General features: G+C 44.0%; 1 protein-coding gene across 1 annotated transcript in view; it reads left to right on the top strand.

Annotated features, from left to right (window-relative positions):
• Nucleotides 1-16,778, top strand: part of SLC9A2 (solute carrier family 9 member A2) — a gene marked incomplete at its 3' end in the record, with an annotated part of 86,653 nt that overhangs the window by 29,987 nt on the left and 39,888 nt on the right. Inside the window, exons 2-3 of the mRNA XM_082356501.1 lie at nucleotides 5,309-5,772; nucleotides 12,547-12,797. Coding sequence (XP_082212627.1) covers nucleotides 5,309-5,772; nucleotides 12,547-12,797 — 715 coding nt within the window. The remainder of the gene's footprint in view (nucleotides 1-5,308; nucleotides 5,773-12,546; nucleotides 12,798-16,778) is intronic.

Below are 16,778 nucleotides of genomic sequence, written 5' to 3'. Positions count from 1 at the left end.
CCTTAGAGTCTTATACAGGGAAGGCCCCCTTAGAGTCTTATACAGGGAAGGTACTCAACAAATACCCTCTTAAGGGTTTAACTCTGCTTGTTCCTTCTCAGGTTCTTCATGGACAGACTAAACACATATTGGTTTTCTCTTTTTTGTAAGTGGTCAAGTCATTTGGAAAAATTAAATACCATCTAAGCTCTGCTTTGGGATAATCCCAACAAAATTTTAATATTTCCTTTATAATTTCATATTTTTCAATTATCTATTATTATAAGTCCTTTGCAGATCTCATAAGTGGAGCATTTTTAAGACCTCTGTCTTCACAGTTGTGCTACTTTTTGATGGAGAGAAATTAGATGTATGTTTCAATCCCAGCATGTGACTAAGTGTTGTGAGAAGTCCATATTCACAGGTTAATGTTACTGACATAGAGCAGTTAATTCTGCTCTATTTACTGACTTCTATTCTTTTTATGTATTTATTTGCTTATCTTTTTATTATTTGCTTGTATTATTTATTTACTCAATTTGATTCTACTTATTTTTAGAGTTAAATTTTCTTACTTGGTCTTTGTCGACTAGAGTTATCATGCAGTGATAGCAGTTTGTTTTCATGTATCTGATCAGAGTGGTATTTCTTACTATTTTCTCTCTGCTTCTGTCTACTGCATGTTGCAATTCTGTTTTTTTAAATGTATGTTTGATTGGTATGTGAATTGGGATACATAAAGTCAGCATTTTTAGACTTGAATGAACTTGCTTATTTCTCTTAAAAACAAGTTTAATGTATTCCATAAATATTTACCTTTTCTTCTCCAACCAGATAGGCATAACTTTCTGAATATTCTTTATTTTAAATCCACAGTTTCCCAGAGTTGCTTCAAGAAGCACCAGCCGGGGAAGCTGTTCTGAGTCTGGCAGCCACATTGGCTGCCCTCACTGACCTTGTTCCCAAGGGTACTTGTCCCCTACTTAACACAGGGCTTGGCAAATATTTGTGGATCTAATAAATATCATTATTTTTTTAGGCTCTCTTAAAACATGGAGCATGAGTTAGAACGTGTGTGTCTGTATTCACCTCCAGTGAGAAGTTTCTCAGCTGAAGGTGTTTCTTCTTACCTCTGCAGACTTCCGCTTTCCCTTGCTGTTGTGCTGCTGGTTAATTAGAACTGTATTTTGTTGTTGCTGTTGTTGGTGGTGGTTTTCTCTGATTCAGATTTTTACATTGTTGCTCTTTTATGGATCCTGCTCTCTGGAAGCTTCCTGTGTTATTGTTCACTTTGCTTTCTTTCCAGAATTTAACAAATGGATTATTTTATGTGTAATGAGGAAATAGTGAATTAATTGCATTGCACTCAGTTATACCTAGATCTATAGTTTTTTTTTTTAAATTTTTAAAAAATTTATTATTTATTTATTATTTTTATTTTTGGCTGTGTTGGGTCTTCGTTTCTGTGCGAGGGCTTCCTCCAGTTGCGGCGAGTGGGGGCCACTCTTCATCGTGGTGCGCGGGCCCCTCACTATCGCGGCCTCTCTTGCTGCGGAGCACAGGCTCCAGACGCCCAGGCTCAGTAGTTGTGGCTCACGGGCCCAGTTGCTCTGCGGCATGTGGGACCTTCCCAGACCAGGGCTGGAACCCGTGTCCCCTGCATTGGCAGGCAGACTCTCAACCACTGCGCCACCAGGGAAGCCCCCAGATCTATAGTTTTTAAGCTCAGTTCATTCCAACACTTACATGCAAAGAGAAATGAAGATAGAGTCCCTCGACTCTGTATTTGGTATGAGATCCTAATTCTGTTCCCTTTGCCACTAAGTGAATTTGTTGCAATTAAAATAAAATAAATTTTAAAGCATCCATCCTCACAGACTTTTATGTTCCAGAAATAAAAAGTAAATGACACAAGTACAATGCCCCAGACCCTCTAAATAGAAGTTAGCAGGAAATACAAGGTACAAACTGAACCAGGGTAAGTAAACCATAGCCCAGGGGCCAGAGAGGGCCCCCAGGATGGTTCTGTATGGTCTGTGGGTCAAGAATGGCTTTGACATTTTTAAATGGTTAAACAAAATCAAAACAAGAATGATATTGGGTGAGATATAAAATTGTATTCTAGTTTCAATGCCCATAAATAAACTTTGATTGGAATACACCCACACCACATATCTATATGCATTTAGATATTATCTCTGGCTACTTTTGTACTATAATAGCAAAGTATGGCCTGCAAGCTGAAAGCATTTACTATCAGGCCCTTTACAGAAAAAAGTTAACTGACCCCTGGACTAGATAGTAGATTATACCTGCAGTAGCTCATGTTCAGCCTTGTAAAAATCATCAAAACGTTTTCTCCTGATAACTGATGTATTTGTCAATACTATTAGGTGGGATAATGACCCTGGTCTATTCAAGTTCATTTTCTCTTCAAGAAATACTCGGTTGTGGCCTGGGGGGCCATAAATATATGCACATGTGTAAGTGCTGATTTATTTGTTTTATTCTGTGAACAGTGAAATTTAAGAAGCCTTTATTTTGTTTTGTTTTGACTAACTACTTTGCTAGGAGGTTTGACTCCTGTGGTTGGTGAAAGAATAGACACTTCCGCACAGAATCTTTTTTGCCAGGAGGGAGTGTTATAAAAGTCAGCGTCTCTGCTTATGTTTCCCCGAAAAGCACCGGACTCAGATCTCTTGTGACTGCGCTTCATCTAATCCCTTCTTGCCTGTGGAACAACTGGGCAGATTCAGTAACTGCTGTCCTGTTTCAAGCAAGGGTCACTCAGACCAGTTCTGAATGGTCTAAGCATTCAGAAGAGAAAGGCGAACAGCCTTTTCTAAACATAAACACCTGTTTTCTTAAACAAGTGCGCTTGGCCTGTTGCCGTTCTTTTCTGATTTTGGCGACCACGGGATTTTCCCCTGCTCCCTTCCCTTCCTCCAGGCCTCCTTTAGCCCTCCATCCTGGTTTCCCGCTCACCTGGGGCCCTGGTCAGGATCAGTCACGTGGCGAGCACGGCGGCCGTTGGTCCCTCCCTGTGATGTATTTAAGCAGGCAGGGTTTCTTCCTTTCTCCCACCTACCTGGTCTCCCACGCTCCGTTCTTAGGAGCAAGGATCTCCTTTCAACACCGTGAAGGACGGCACCCCCGTGTGAGAGCACAGGGTACCCAGGCTGGGTGGCAGAACAGGAAAGAAAAAGGCAGAAGAGGAAGCAGGAGCCCGCCAAAGCAGGCTTTGTCCAGTTTCCAGTTGGTCTGCAGAGATCCTGTTCCTTGCTTCTGGGCATTTCTTGAGAACCGTTTTCTCTTGCTTTTTCGTGTAGAAGAGAGACAGAAAACAAAATGTCGGGGCATGCGTGACATTGCAGGCCGGTGGTTACTTACTGTTACCGCTCTTTATGGGAAAGGTGTGTGTGTCCCCATTTCACAGATGAGCACACCTGGCCTGGGCCTGGTGGGAACCCCTCCGAGGCCACAGGCAGGGAGTCAGGGAGCTGGATTCCAAACCAGGGGGGAGCTGGATTCCAAACCAGGGGGGAGCTGGATTCCAAACCAGGGGGGAGCTGGATTCCAAACCAGGGGGCAGCTGTTACGGCCCGGGGCACACAGGGCGCCCTCAGCTTGGGCCTTTGTGCTCTGTATTCCACCAAGGAGCAGATCGCACTGGACCCCAGGGGGCCAGGGAGGCTGTACCAGGACATCCTTATCTTACAGGGAAAGTTGCTATAGAAGCAGGAGTCAGCGTGCGGAGGGGTTGCAAAGATGTGGTTTTCAGTGGACATATTTTTTTTTAACTTCTCTGTTTCACACAGAGAGGTCAACAGGCCAGAGGGTCCGGGGTCCGGTGTGGCTGCATCAGCTGAATGCATTTATTCTCCGATGATGATTGGAGTCTGCTGTAAACATGAGTAAGAAAATAATCCAAGCTGGAGGGATGAGTTGAATACCCAATATAAAAAGATGTTCACTTTATTATTTAGAAATTAACTCTTAAAGAAATTTAAAATTTCTTCAAATTATGGTTACGTTTTGGGGGGGGGGCACACATATTTCATGCTATGACTTCAGTGTGGTTTGTAGGCTTCTAAGGGTTTACTTGTTAAACTTGCGGTGATTGTAAGTTTCTAAGGACTTACTCTGCATTTTAGTACAATCTTCCTATAATTCAGATAATTTCCATTTGCTGCTTTAATTCTAAAAGGTATGAAATGCCTTCAGGATGGCCCGCTATTGCCTTGCCAATAAGGGCTGGCCTCACGTAAGCCCTGCCAGGTGACTTCCGTGTGTGAGGTTGCTTCCTGTGTTGCCCACACGCTGGTACCACCCGCATTTCCCTCCTGTTTCCCTGCTACGGGCCGCCGCCTAACATGGTGTCTGCATTAAAGCCACACTGGGCTCCACCACGAATTAGGAAAAGGTGTTTTCTTCCGTTCCTTCACTTCTTAGGAGACTCCTCCTGCCTTCTCTACGTGATTAATGCAAGATGCAGCCTCGTCCATGCCATCCTCAGCAGATTTCCTCTTCTCTGTTCCCTTAGTGCTTGACTGGGGCTTTACCATATGATGCCTTATACTAGAGTAAGTCATAAACACATCTGTTCCTGCCTTGATTAGAAACTCTATGACATTGGAGATCATGGCGTGTTTATATGCCTCACTTTTCGGTAGTTATCTGATGGACCTTTGATGTTGATTTGGTTGTCTCTGAAGGAGCAGACATCTGAAAATTAAACGTATTCAGCATTCCAAATGAAGGAATCTGAAATTAGAAATACTGATATTCAGGAAGTTACAAACTCTTCTCAATACCAGAGGGGACCGCGGTGATCCAAAGCCTGGCCTGTGGTCTGGCCACCTTGGCAAGACCTCGTATCTTTTTGAGCCTCAGTTTCCACTTAAATAAAAAAAGGGGTGAAAATGCCTCCTTGCCTACTCCTCAGGGTTTTTATGAGGATGAAATTGTTTGTGACATCTGAAAATGTGTTGGGAATCACAATATTGCTTCAAATGTAAAATTGCATTGTCTTACTTAAGAAAACTTAATAGGCATTTAGATGAAAGCTGTGCTGTTTAGATATCATGTTCCTATAGTATTCTACTTCTGACTTAAATTGAAATGTGTACCTGAATGTGCCTTGTGAATAGTTTTAAGGGGATCATCTGACTTTTTGCATCATAATATCTAAAGCCAGTGTGTAGCCAATTACGTTGACCTGGGAGATTTTGAAATAGGACCTATTGGTTCTGTCAGAGAGAACCAGTTTGCCTTTTCCAGAATTCTCACATAACCCAAATTTCGTCTTTCTTTATTTCTTCTTGAACAGGCTTCCATCTGTATCACAAGTTACCCACCATAGTGCCTGAGAGCTGCCTCCTCATCATGGTTGGACTTCTGCTGGGTGGGATTATTTTTGGAGTGGATGAGAAATCCCCCCCGGCCATGAAGACGGATGTGTTTTTCCTGTACCTCCTCCCCCCCATCGTGCTGGATGCGGGCTATTTCATGCCCACCCGCCCGTTCTTCGAGAACATCGGCACCATCTTCTGGTACGCCGTGGTCGGGACGCTTTGGAATTCCATTGGCATCGGGGTGTCCCTGTTTGGCATCTGCCAGATCGAAGCCTTCGGCCTGAGTGACATCACTTTGCTGCAGAATCTGCTCTTTGGCAGCTTAATCTCGGCCGTGGACCCCGTGGCCGTGCTCGCTGTCTTCGAGAATATCCAAGTCAACGAGCAGCTCTACATCCTGGTCTTCGGGGAGTCCCTGCTGAATGATGCCGTGACAGTGGTGAGTGACGGTTCACACGACATCACTCCACCAGGCCGGGGCCGCCACCCACCAGCCGCCGAGGGGAGACCCTGTTTGCAGGGCAGGCAGCTGAGCGGTCCCCAGCCCTGCGCTGGGAAGGGCCCCTCCCTTGGTTCAAGGCTCTGTTCTCGCTGTCTTAAAATTCTCAGCAAATTTATTATTCGTTATTTATCTGTGATTCTACAAAGGGCCCCTCACTTCATCTTGCCTGGATCCTGCCAGCTGTGTGGCTGGTGTCTGCTTGTACGGCTGGTGTCTGCTTGTACGGCTTTGCTGCTGCCAGAGAAGCATCACAGTGACTGTGACCTGTGTACCCCTGGAGGTTTCTCACTGTGACAGCTTCCACAGTGATGGCTTTTGATCAGAATTCAAAGGACTCAAGGCCCCAGCGTTCTTTGTGGGAAGTGCTGCTCTCAGTGTGTGACGTGTATAGTACAGGTGAAAGGACCGCGCCCACTGGGTGCCGTTCTCCATCTGGGGAGGGTGTATTTTTTATTTCCAGATCGGAGGCAAATTTTTCGTCACACAACTCACTTCCTCTTCTTACTCAGCCGGCAGACTTCGGGTCCTCACCATTTTCCCATAAATGGGTATTTATTCAGAAAATGCAAACTATTTTTAATTCTCACTAATTGCCACATAATTAGAGTCAGAGGCTGTCATGAGCTGAACGTTAGGAGGGTTGACCTGCTTCCTGAGCTCAGGCGAGAAGCCTCTCCCCTCCCCCACATGGCTGTCCAGACCTTCTCCACCAGTCAAGGACACTCAGGTGACCTTGGGCTGGTTAACCAGTCAGCGGGCACTGGTGATGCTGTTTTATGTTAGCCAGGATTCTGTAGTAGTGATGGTGATAGGAATGGTAGCGAACGCATACCTTGTGCTCGGAGTTTTATAACAGCCTACGAAATAGGTATTCTTCCCATTTCGCAAATAAGAAAATTGAAGGAAATGTTAAGTAAAGTGTATTTAAGTAACTTAAGTAATTTATATTATCCCCTCTGTTAGTTCCTATTATTAAAATGGTATTCCTGATTCATTTAAAAGTTAACATAGATTTCAAGAGAAAAAAGAGTCAATTCGCTTCAGTTTTAGTGTGTATGTGTTACTTAAAGAGTGCCTGATGAGGGTCCCTCCATCTAAGTTGGAGAGAGGATTCTTTTTGTAATTTGTCACTTTTTAAAATTTTTATTTTTGAAAAATTTATTTATTTACTTTATTTATTTGGCTGCGTCGGGTCTTAGTTGCGGCACGCAGGATCTTCGTTGCAGCGTGCGAGCTTCTCTCTGTTGTGGCTCGCGGGCTCCAGAGCCTGCGGGCTCAGTAGTTGCAGCGCGCGGGCTTAGTTGCCCCACGGCATGTGGGATCTTAGCTCCCCCAGCAGGGATCGAACGCACGTCCCCTGCATTGGAAGGTGGATTCTTAACCACTGGACCACCAAGGCAAGTCCCCGAGAGGGTTCTTTAACTGATGTCTTTTCCAGTATGTTTAATGTCTTGTGTGCAGGTCATGGGGCATCTGATCCTTGTCCAAAGATAGATTACTGTGATCAGCTTCAGAAACAAGCTTAGAATATCCTTTTAATAATTCAGTTAAACTTTACAATAATGTGACACACAAAAAACAGGTTAACATAGAAACCAACATTATTCTCTGTTAGCCTGTATTCAGACCCCTGACCTGAATAAAATATCACCTTTAAGGATGTTTGTCAACTCCATGTAGATATTATTACATAAAAATAATTTACTGATAAGGAAACCCCATTTTTTAGTATAGCTAAGAGCTATTTCGAGACAGTGCAGTTACCTCACTCAAGTAACAAAACCCACTTCATTTATTCCATTATTCATTAACGGTGCTTAGTCATTAACTCACCAGTATTAAATTTTAACTGGGAAACTGCCATAACAATGAAGATGTTTTATAACTCATTCTCATTTCCGGAGGCATGAAGTTTTCCATCGTGACTAATGTTTGATATATACATTTTTACCTTGGTTCTAGGGAGACTGTGGGAATTTCAGTGTGGGAATCTTGGGTCTATTTAGGGTATAGGAAACTTTACAAAGAAATAATAGCACCCTGCTGCATTCCTCCTAGGGCAAGGTAGCAACATCAGGTCAGTTTCAGAATGACCTGCCGTATCTTTGCACTGCTTTCCCTTCTCTTCTGAGATTTCTCATTCAGTCGCCTCGGTGGTCCATTCTTTGAGTGTGTCAAGAATCAGATCTCAGCAAACGATCTGGCTAAACTACCCTTTAAAGCGTGCCTTCCAGAGGCACATCCTGTGCTTTCTGTCCAGAGGCTCGAAGCCATCAGATGCGGTTTTACGGACGAGACGGAGGGCTGCCCCGGAGAGGGCAGTGAGCCAGGTTGAGGGCCAGCCATTCTACTGCAGGAAGCAGGCCAAGGACGGAGAAAGGGCATATGGCTGCTCTTTAGACGTGGAGCCCTTGTTTCCAGGCCAAAGCCTGTAAGTCAGAAGGACTCTAGTGGTTTCAGATGAAAGAGGCTTCGTTGGTAGGTTATTTACCCTGGGCCGAAAGCCATGTGGACCCTTAAAGCCACCTCCCACAGATATCAGGGCATGCTTGGGGGGGTTTGCCCACCTAACACTGAAGAATAACCCGCCAGGTATTTCCTTCATCAGACTGGCTGAATAGTGGGCTGAATTGACCAGGTGTTAGGAACAATTAGAAGATGGTATAAAAAATTATAATTTTGTCTCCTAGTCAGGTGTTCTCAAAGAATAGAGGTAGAGATGTTTTATAGAAGATTCTTTGATTCATTCATCTAGTCTTATCTCTAGGAGAGGTTTAAGGAACTCATGGGTTAGGGAAAAGTATGAAAAACATAGACCCTGCTGCATACATGGAGAAGGATGAGTCACTAAATGCTGCAACTAGAAGGGTAGAGAGTAAACAGAGAGAAGTCAGGTTAAAAACGTAGGCTGGTGCTTGAGCAGAATTGTAGGTCAGGCAATTAACTGGTAAGTTCAATAGTGAGCTTAGAAGATTTGCAAGGGAGAAAACCTGCCATAAAAATGTCTCAAAGCAAAGGGAAGTTGATAATATATAATATAAATTGAAGTCAAAATCTTTGTTCTATGGTCTGGGTCTATCATAGAATGGAATTAACTGGAGAAATGACAGTCAAAAAAGAAAAAGCTGAGATTTTTAAATAGGATTTTTGTGCTTTCCCTTATAGGAAATATTTTAAGAAAACCTTTCAAACTTTCGCTTATTGGGTAAAGATTGTTCGGGTTCTCAGCTGTCTGAGAAGTACTGCTGTTCCCATTGTAGTCCATGATCGAATGAGTTAGGCTTACACGGTAATTTCTAGAAGGTGTGAAGGCAACCACTGAATATTCTGACACATTTTCCAAGAACATTTCAAGAGTTTCCTCAGTCTACCCTAACTAGAGTTGGTTAAGGAGAGCTGGCTCTTAAGTCAGAAGCTAGGGATACACACTAACGGCCCAGACATTATGTGCCGTGCAGTGGAATTTAACTCAGGAAGCTGGAGAGTAAAGAGTGACCACTTGGTCCTTAATTTTGCTTATGCAAATAGCAGAGCAGATTTAAAATTACTTATGCAAAAATGATTATCCTTTGTGTTTCATGTCAGGAAAAGTGACCTGAAAACGATTTTTCTGGAACAGAGCTATGCTGGACAAAAACCCTGTATTGTTTGTATCCTTGCAGTACATAATTTCACTGCATTGTTGCACATTTTAAATCAAAGTTCAGAACAGATCATATCTAATTTTAATATACACAAGTATTTTTAAAAACATAATAATGAATAGAAACATTTGAAAGTACTCAGCTGTCACATTAGCCTGTTATATTGATAGCATCCAGCAGACAGGCACCCCTGGCTTTTCGGTTTTCTAAAGATACAGTTGTCAAGTTGAGGTCAACTTTGCACAGACCAACTAGAGACATAATTGTAGCCACATACATAATACATATACATAGACTACATATAAATGATAACTTCAAAAGCACCTTTCTATATAGATTCCCTTGTGGTAAAATTAAAGGACGTGACTGGCATGAACTAACTGTGGGGTTACGGCTGGTTGTAACTAAAAGAATTTTATCTTGTGCCCATCCCTAGGTATCAGGTTCAGTGTACAACGGGTGGGAGGTTATGGAAAGCTTTCTGGTTGTCAAGGTAACGTCTCTACCTAAGCTAGTTTCTCGTAAGGTGGCCCCGGCATCCGAGGAAGTGGAATGATGAAACTGGAGCTTCTGACAACGCACTGAAGGTGACGGGCCTGTGACTCAGCTTTACTCTTTGCAAAAACCTAAAGGGATATTAAACACAGAATGTACCTTTGAGAGATGCCACGGCTGGGGCTGCCAGGAAAACAGCTTGGGAAAGATTACGGTGTATTCCCGTTGTTCCTTTGGCACGAGTACCTGGGCTTCCTTTGGAGGCCTCATCAGTGTCTAGATGGGGTAGGGAGGGGAGCTGAGACAGAAAGAGGAGAAGACATGGCTTCTGTGCACAAGGAGTTTCTAATTTCTCGGAGGAAATGAGGTTGGCATTCAAGAGGCAGCGCCAGCAACGCAGGATGGATGGCACGTCCCCAAATGCTGGATGGCTTGGGGCATCATCTGTGTTGCAGGAGGGGCAGAGGGAAGGACGACTCACAGGCGCTGTACGAATCCAGGAAGGCCGGAGAGGAACAGCGACTTGAGCGGCGCCATGGAAGACAGATAGAGTTTCCCTCGGTTTAGGGGCTGGGTTTCTGTCGAGAGAAGCCAGGGGCAGGGCTGAATACACACGGTGTGCTTTGTAGAGCCGTGGTGAGACCCTGTCCTAGACTGCAGGGTGTCACAAAGCATTAAAAAAATGCATCAGGTGTATTGAGCCTTCTTCCCTAAGTCAGGCAGCCAGCGATTTTCAATTTGAGAGTGAGGAATGGAATAAAGGAAGTGAGTCTTGTAGTAGCTGCAGGGGGCACTCAACTGGTGCAGGCGGGAGGCAGGCAAGTGGAAACGGGGGGTCGGAACCCAGAGACCGAGTGGCCCGGGGAGGCTATCTGTGCAGGGCTGGAGGCTGGAAAATCTGTCCCTCTCCCTGGGCAGCAGGTGACCGGTGAGTGGGCTCTTTAGAGGCAAGGGGTAAATATAGCACGTCTCTGATCCGCTCTCAGGAAGTGATCGTGGCGTGTTGATGTGGATGAAATCTGACGTACGCAGCAGTCTCTGGTTGCAAGGAAGCAGCACGACTTGAAGCCAGTTCTTTTCTGGCAAATGATGATCCTTCAGGATATTTAAGTCCTCGGGCTTGTGAGTTGCCTTTTTTCTTCTCTTAAACTCAAGTCATTTCTTGCTGGTCCAATACCAAATGCTCTCAACTGTTACACCAACAATCAAGAGAAGGGAAAAGCCCAGTGCTTTCTAAGTAATAATCCACTGTTTTTTGTTTTTTTGTTTTTGTCAAAACCAACAGACATTTATTGTTATCTACTAGGCAACATGGAAGAAGTAAATCATAATAAGGTGAGATCCTTAATTACAAGGACTTTATGATCCAGTAGGAAAGAGAAAAAAGTTCCCCGAAACCTGTAATGTGTAGGCTATAAAGGACCGTAAGTGAAGTAGAAAAGGGTGAAATGGCTTTTTGCCAGGACACACTCTGGTTAGCAGAGTGTCTGACTCATTCTCATGGTTAAAATTGAAGAACTGACCCAGAGGTAGGAGACCTGGATCCTGGTATCGCCTCTGACGTTTTGTGTGCCCGTGGACGGATGGGTTTAATTTTGAGTCTCTCAGAATCCCAAGGAGGGTGTAGCATGGCCTGTACTCCAAAGGTGTTCATCCCAGTGTCCCATTAGCCGGCTTCCTTAGAGATTCCCTCGGCAAATATCACAAAAAGCAGGGCATGTGCCTGACTGTATTTCACTTGCTGGCTTCATGAAAAAATTACTCCAGAGGAAGGCATCACTTCCCATGCCATTTGCTCAGTGATCCTTGGAAACATGTTTGAAAGCATCCTGCCCGGCAGGTGTGAATGCCTGACTTAATTAAACTATGTAAAAGACTGTAAATTTTTCAGAAACCAAGCAATAGTGTAGTCTCATCACTTTAGAAAGACAAATGTGCATGAAGTTACAGTAGATACACACACACACACACACACACACACACACTGGTTGCTGCCTCTTGGCTTGAAGAAAACCCCATCGGGTCTTGTGTTTCGCCAGAGGTGCATGTGTGGGCGGGGCAAGGACCTCAGTGACCTGGGAGGAGGATGGTCTTCAGGGAGGGGACCTCTATGGATGGGTGGGTCCCTTCCATGGTGCAACCCCACAACAGGGTCCTTGAAGTGTCCCTAAATTCACAGCCAGCACTGACAAGCTTTCTCCGTGACATACTCCTTCCCAAGCACTGGCAACGCAAGCAGGGTATGTTGAAGGGCAACCAAGCCGTTTAAAATAATCCTTTAGGATCCAAAAAATGATGTTTTAGCAGTAAGTCATGTAAATAACTTTGAAGTCTCCTTTCTCTCACGTCTAGAAATAGTTTTCTTGATGACACGCTTTCATCAGTGCTTTTTGTTTGCAGCTATTAAATGCACTGTTAAAATATGAGATAAAGAGATGGCCAGCCACTCCCACTGATCGTCCACTTTGGGGTGCAGAAGACACGCCCTTGTTAGGAGGCAGGAAGATTTCTGGGGCCGTGAGGATGTCGGGGAAGTTGGGGGGTCCTGACGTGCCCTCTGCCTCTCCCATAGGTCTTGTACAACCTGTTCAAGTCTTTCTGTCAGATGAAGACCATCGAGACCATCGACGTGTTTGCTGGAATCGCCAACTTCTTCGTCGTGGGGATTGGCGGGGTGCTGATTGGCATCTTCCTGGGCTTCATCGCGGCGTTTACCACTCGCTTCACACACAACATCCGCGTGATCGAACCGCTGTTCGTCTTCCTGTACAGCTATTTGTCCTACATCACAGCCGAGATGTTCCACCTGTCGGGCATCGTGGCGTAAGTATTGGACTCCTTGTTAAAAGCACTTGGTGGCATTTCGTGGAATTCACGTATTCTAAGCTGTGATGTGAAAGTTGAATATGTTATGTAAAAGAGTAGATGTTCTTGAATTCTTTTAAGAAAAATTAAAAGTAGATTTTCTCTTTGTTTCAAAGAAATGAAAGTATGGATCAGGCAAGTGTATCCTAAAGCGGAACTTCCCTGGCGGTCCAGTGGTTGAGACTCCACGCTTCCACTGCAGGGGGCCCGGGTTCGATCCCTGGTCTGGGAACTAAGATCCCGCATGCGGCCAAAAAAAAAAAAAAAGTGTAGGCAAATGACCCGGTGCTAAAATGGAAGCCTTAAAAGTGACCTCTTGGATCTCATGAAATAAGACAATAAAGGGTTGGGGCGGATGGTCAGGCACCAAGAATTTTCTGAGTTTGATGCCCATTCAGTGTTGCTCAGGTCCACTAACTCCACCCAGGCTGTCTCCCCCAAACTTCGTCTGGAATTCTGGAATTGCTTATGTCAATTCCTTTGAACAATGTTAGTAGTAGAGAACCTTCACTCTGTATGTTAGATTTGATTTGAGATCATAGCTTTACATCATTCAAAGCAAAATTCAGTGAATAAGGCACGCCATCGTGTACTTTGAGTTCAGCTTCTTAAAGAAAGAGGTATGGTTATAAAGCAAGAAGTGGATAAAGCAAGAAATTATTTATTAAATATGCAGTTGTGTATCATTCACTAACTGATTTGGAAGGACGTTCTCAAAAAGTTCTACAAGTGGCCGAAGAATGGTAGCGTTTGGATCCAGTTTTAGCCTTTGGAGGGTCACTTTGAAGGAGGGTACTTGTTGGGTGTGGATGTTTCTGCAGCTTCCAAGAATAAGCCTGTCATATTATGGTCACACCTTGTCTAGGGCCAGTGAGAAATGCTTACTAATGGAATGCCTGTCAAAGTTTTAATTTTGGGGAATTCCCTGGCAGTCCGATGGCTAGGACTTCGCACTTCCACTCCTGGGGCCCTGGGTTCGATCCCTGGTCAGGGAACTAAGATCCCTCAAGCCTTGTGGCCAAAAAAAAAAAAAAAAGTTTTAATTTTGACAAATATTTATTTACAGCTTAATACATGTTAGGCTCTCCTGCTGGGGCCTGCTATGCTATTTAGAGTTTTATGTTGTAAACGTAGGTCTAGTTCTTCCTGAAGTTTTCTCTTGCACCCTGATTTAGGTGATGCTTTGATTAAAGATGGTTTTGTTTTTGCCCCGCATCACCACTTTCATAGCAGAAGCAGATGAGGTTTTGTCTCCCTCCACGAGCAGAGTGGAACCCACTGTAGCGAAAGCCATGCGTTAGAAGGTTGTGTGGTTTTCTGTATCCCAGGGAACCTAAATAAAGCACCGTATTAATCCAGTCTGACCCAGTAATGAAATGTGCAGTGTCTTCCTGGTGGCTATTCATATCATTTTTGTATGACTTCCAGTTTCCTCACTGTTCTTTGACTGGTGTCATTGAAAGTGTCCGATCAGCTGGTGACAAGGTCTCTGCAAAGATTACAGGGCAGGGACTTTGTGTCTAGTTTCCCAGCAGTATTGTAGCAATGGTTGGTGTAAGAACCTTGAATATATTTCAACCAAGTGCCTATGTAGAAGTTCTAGAACCCTCACAGAGTTACCTAAATATGCTTGTCCCGAGTGTGGGGAGGACAGGTGAAGTGTCGGATGGGCTTGGAGTGCTGGGGCGTCTCTGCTTAGAAATGTCTGGGGGACCCAGAGTCCACAGTGCTTGTGATGCCTCACGCCCCCGACCTCCTGCAAAGACGGGATCAGGGCTTTCCTTGCTCTGGGAATTAGGACGTCAGGGACAAATGGGGCCACGTGTTCCTGGGAAACTGCACGGGTAGTTCTCTACTGTGGTTTGTCGGCAGATGAAAAACCTCACCTTTGTCCACAACTTCAAAGTGAACATTCACCGTACAACTTAGTGCACAGAAAAGTCCTTTATTACGTTGACATGAACATTGTCATAGCACACAGTGAGTGCACTGAAATTATGTTAACAATTACATGAAATATTCCAGGAGATTTAGACACTTTTGCATTTTACCATGTACCCCTGTTAATGCTGTGAGAGCGAGCGAAGGGACAGATTTCCGTCGTAGTGTGTTCGTTCTCAGAAGTCACACCCTGTTTCCTAAGGTGGGGTGATTAGCGTGGTCTTCAAAACCTGACCGTGTGTGTTGTCCCTGTATGGGGTACATCACAGACGTGCATGTCCGCCCTTTGGAAAGTGCATCGTGTGCACTTCTACGCTGTAATCACCGTCCTTACTGGAGGATGTCGGTCCAGGGCGTTGGTGTCATGACGTAATTAACATTGCACATCCACGGACACCTCTATTATAGAACTCGTCATTTGTTCCGCATTTAACTTGTACCGAGTGTAGAAATTCCTATCGTACTTCATGCTGATGGCACCTCCTTTTACCGTTTAAAAGCAGATGTTAAGGTTAATGGGGGTGAAGGCACGTGACTTCTGAGCATGCTCAGTAGAGTCTCTTTTTGTTTAAGAGAAATGGGAGCCACACGGAAAGGGAAATCAGCAGAGGGGTCAGACAGCTGGGGAGCTGAGAGAAGGGTTGAAGCACCTCTCTCTGAATTTGTAAAAGTGTGGAGCGTGAAACCTGGTCCTCCCAGGGTTTGTCCTCCCCTCTCTCCCACTTCTCCATCCCTCTCACCTTCTTCCTTCCTCTTCTTAATGCCTTTCCGATGCCCCTGTGCTTCAGCTTTGTCTTGGGTGGACTCTTGGGCAGCCTGTCTTAGAATGAGATCATGTAATGAGCAGGTAGTTGATACAAAAGTATGATGAAAAAGAAACGTCTTTCTGTAGAGCAGAAGATGGGTCTGGGTTCAAAATGCAGTGTCTTTTTTGTGTGTGTGTGTGTGAATGTTTACAGCAGCTTTATTCATAATCACCAAAACCTAGAAACAACTCAGATGTCTTTCATCTGGTGAATGAATAAATGAATTATGGTACATGTGTACAATGGAATCCCACTCAGCAATAAAAAGTAATGAACTATTAATTAACATATGCAACAACATGGATAAATCTCAGATATATATTGCTAAGTGAGAGAACTCAGATTCTAAAGGATAAATACAGTGTGATTCCAGTTATAAGATATTTTGTGAATGGCAAACCTATAGAGACAAAACAGATAAGTGATTTCCAGAGGATAGACATGAAGAGAAGGGTTGACTAGAAGGGGGCAGAATGAAAGAATTTGTGGGAGTGATGAAACTGTTCTATATCTTGATTGTAGTGAAGGTTCTACAGCTGTTTGCATTTATCTCACTTCACAGAACTCTATACCAAAGAAAAGTGAATTTTACTCTATGTAAATTAAAAAAATTTTTTATTGGAGTATAGTTGCTTTACAGTGTTGTGTTAGTTGTAGGTAGGAAAGCACTGGGCAGGATTCTAGCATTTTGATTTCTTTGGAAAGATGTTGGAAGCAGTGTATCTTGGTATCCACAAAGCCTACTATCACTGCTATTGGTTTTTTGTCATGAACTTGTGATCTGACGTGATTTTTCACTGACAACAAGTAAATTAATAGGAGGTGGAGTTCCATCTGTCTTCTCGTTCTTTGTCTTAGAAGCTGTTTGGAGAGCTGACTTCTGGACAGTCTTAGGTTTTCTTTCCCCTTTGTGGCCTCTCCTAATACTTCAATTCTTAATTTAACATTAAGGAATTATTTGTGTCCACGTCTTCCTGTGTGTTCAGGAGAGTTTTAGCTTCAAACACTAGAGGGTAGATGAAAGTTCCTGTTTTCTAATTTTCTAATATCTTTCTGCTCATTTCTATACTGGGATAAGTTGTTGTAGGTAGGGAAAGTGTGTACATGTGCATGTGTGTGTGCCGCGTGTGCATGCGTCAGAGTGTGTTTCCACAGCTCTAGAGCTAAAGTTAAGGGAAAGTTTCTAGTCTCT

Source organism: Balaenoptera borealis (genome assembly GCF_965194805.1).
Source record: "Balaenoptera borealis genome assembly, chromosome: 15".
NCBI classification, from domain to species: Eukaryota; Metazoa; Chordata; class Mammalia; order Artiodactyla; family Balaenopteridae; genus Balaenoptera; species Balaenoptera borealis.
This window is presented reverse-complemented; position numbering and strand designations above follow the sequence as displayed.